General features: G+C 32.4%; 1 protein-coding gene across 1 annotated transcript; it reads right to left on the bottom strand.

The window, feature by feature from the left end:
• Positions 1-218: 218 nt before the first annotated feature.
• Positions 219-2,280, bottom strand: LOC146897830 (uncharacterized). The gene is made up of 2 exons (XM_085733839.1): positions 1,830-2,280; positions 219-837 (listed from the first exon to the last, which is right to left on the bottom strand). Exons 1-2 carry the CDS (start codon positions 2,170-2,172, stop codon positions 338-340), a joined length of 843 nt encoding a protein of 280 aa, XP_085589965.1. The 5' UTR covers positions 2,173-2,280; the 3' UTR covers positions 219-337.
• Positions 2,281-3,270: the final 990 nt, after the last annotated feature.

Below are 3,270 nucleotides of genomic sequence, written 5' to 3'. Positions count from 1 at the left end.
CCGTCTGGATTGGCAAATCCGGAGCTAAGAAATGCTATCAACTATAAATACTTGGTAGAAAACAACAACGTAAACAAAGAGACATAACAATTTTCATTTGACTGAAACAATACAGTGACACCCTTTAAACAAGGTAAAACAACAATACCGATTATAAATAACCAATGACACCCTTAAAACAAGGTATAATAACGATTATAAATAACCAATAAGTGATCTTGACCAAACATTCGCTTTTAAATAATAATAAATCATGTCAAAGGAAACAGATGGTCCAGGGTTCAAATAACAAAAATAGGTACTAGTAGACATTCAAAATTGGATTACAAGTTTAGGTTTAGGTTGTTCTTGGGGTGGCCCATTCAACCTTCAGGATGAGATTGTCGTAGCCATAGCCATTCAGTTTGTTAATAGCTCTCTGAGCATCATCCCTGTTGACAAAGTTGACAAAGCCAAACCCCCTACTCGTGCCAGTGTTTTTATCCATAGCAACATATACTCTGCTCACAGAACCAAAAGTGCCGAAAAGCTCATGCAAATCAGGCTCCCTCGTGTCCTCCGAGAGATTGGTTACCCGGACAGAGTTCTCATCATTCCTGCGCCTCATGTCTGACCCTCCAGTCCTATCTGCACCAGCTCTCAAGCTAGGAGGTACATATGCATTGTTGGTTGAAGCGGGTGCTGCTGCTGGAGGCTTATCAACAAAATCGTTAGCCGGTTGTGTGAGATTCCTATTTGGACACCTTGCAGTCCAATGGTCACCCTTCTTCCCACAAGTCCTGCATACCATAAGAACAGCATCTGGGTCCCCAGGCTTTTGCTCAGGGATTGTGGAACCTGTTAACAATTGCAAGATATAGAGTTAGCATCAGATATCATGATATTGATATAGAGAAAATAACTGTTGATATTTAAACCACTCATGATTTGTTATTCAAGGATTGATATTATTCACTTTACTCAATTTCATTTACAAAAACACATTAGTGTCCTATACAAGTGAGAAATCCTGGTAATTCATCCCAAGTACAAATTGAAATGCAAAGTAGACCAATACAATCATTCTTGAGCGTTAGAATTAACTCCCTAGTTCATTTAATCAAGAAAAGAGATATAAGAAATGAAACGCAGTGCATTGTCCAAAACTCCAGTGTATGAAATTGAGCACTGTTTCTTACACTGAATAACTATAATAAACAATTCAAAGTTTCAATATAAGGTGTACATACAACCATGAAACATAGTAGAAGCAACGATTTAGTGCATGTTCGGTATCACAGTGTGTTTGCTAGAATCACAGTGAACCACTATGATTTTGCAAATGCGATAAAGTGTAGTGTAGCGAGCCACTGTGATTCTGGCAACCCACCATGATGCCAACATGCACTTAAACCCTTAACCATAATTTTTTATGTCAAAACCATATGAAGCAATAAAACGGACACAAAGACCGATCATGATATTGACACTAACGATATTGACACTAACACGTAGACACAGCAATAATTTAATGGACAAATATAACATTGATGATTTCTCATTCTGCCAAATCACACTATTTTACACTGTCAGTGCATGTAATTAAGCTATGAAGCCCAGACATGACAAAAACACATATGATTACATTGAATTATATCGTTTTTTAAAATTATTATAAAAAATAATTCACATGCTTTAAAATATAATCATAAAACAATCACAAAAATATATATAAAAAAAACCCAGAATCAACAAAAACGTAAAACAAACCAAAAACAAAAACGAGAGAGAGAGAGAGAGAGAGAGAGAGAGAGAGAGAGAGAGAGAGAGAGAGAGAGAGAGAGAGATACCAATAGGCTTAGGACGTTCAAGAACAATCTCTTCAGTAGAAACAGCAGTAAGCCGACTACCAACATCTTCATTCACAGCATCACCAAATTTCGACCATTCACGTCGTTCAACAGCGCGTTTACTAACACGCGCGCTAGCCAGTTTCCTTGTGCGAGTAACTGTTGTGATCTTAACCTTATTATTATCTTCATCAAATTTGTATTCAATCACTTTCTTGATTCCGTTTTCGTCTGGTCCGATTACCTGACGCGGTGGTAAGAGGAAATCGAGATCGTTGTTGTCGTCGTCTTCTTCCAATTCTCCCCACCGTAGCCTCGTTGGTTGGTTGATCTGAGTCGCCATTTTCGTTCTTCGATGATTTGTGAAAGTAGATTTTTTTAGGGTTGGGAATTGGGAAAGTAGAATTTTGAGATTGCGGTGAAAATTTAAGGGTTCAAGATTATTTATTGTGAAACTGAATAGGTAAATTGGGGTAAATATATATAAGGGTGGGAATAAACACAAACTTGGGGACCAAGTCTAGTAAATTAATTTAGTATCTTTTTATAGCTTAATTAAAAAAAGGGTTAATTATGTTTTTGATCACTACAAAATTGCGACCTTGTAAGCTTAATTAAAAAAAGGGTTAATTATGTTTTTGATCACTACAAAATTACGTTTTTGATCACTATTAAAATTAAGTAAGGACTAAAGTTAAAAGGTCGCAATTTTGTAGGGATCAAAAACATAATTAACCCTTAAAAAAAATTGTTTTAAGAAAATTAAAATCTATCTATACTATATATAAAGAAAATAATTCACTATTTTGTGTTGATTTTTTTTTCTCTTTCCAAAAATGCTTTTAATTTTCAATACAAATAACACATATAACAAATAGATATGAATGTATATATGTCTGTTTTTTTTTGTTTATCATTTAAAAAGTGTAACAAACTAGATAAATATATTTATACTTATGTTTTTTTTCATTCCAATTATACCCTCAAACAACTTTTTATATAATAAAGATTGTTGTTGATGTGTTAAAAAAAGAATTTAGATTATAATTTTTTGTTATATTGTTGATGTCATTGAAATAGATAATCATAGTTATTTTGGTTTGTTATAACTTGAAAGTAACAAACATTTATATTTTTATTTTTAATCAAAATGTTATAAAAAAATACCGTTCATAATTTTCAAATGATAGCGCAATAAAAAGAGCAAAAAGATGGACACGTGAGTGCCCGTCTTTTTGTTAGTTCAAATAAAAGTGAATTTAATATTTGATAATTTAGAAATTTATAAAAAAAATTTAAATCTATTTTTTGTTTGTTTATCGTAATAAAAATATTTTTTTAAATAATTTAATTTGTTTGGAATATACATTTTATATAAAAGAAATTTTTTATTACAAAATTAGTTCCATGTTTTCATAATTTTTTTCTATATTACATTTTA

This window comes from Medicago sativa, chromosome 8, assembly GCF_051527215.1.
Source record: "Medicago sativa cultivar Bolivia chromosome 8, Bolivia_mono, whole genome shotgun sequence".
Classification (NCBI taxonomy): Eukaryota; Viridiplantae; Streptophyta; class Magnoliopsida; order Fabales; family Fabaceae; genus Medicago; species Medicago sativa.
The sequence above is the reverse complement of the archived record's forward strand: the minus strand, read 5'-3'. Positions and strand labels throughout refer to the sequence as shown.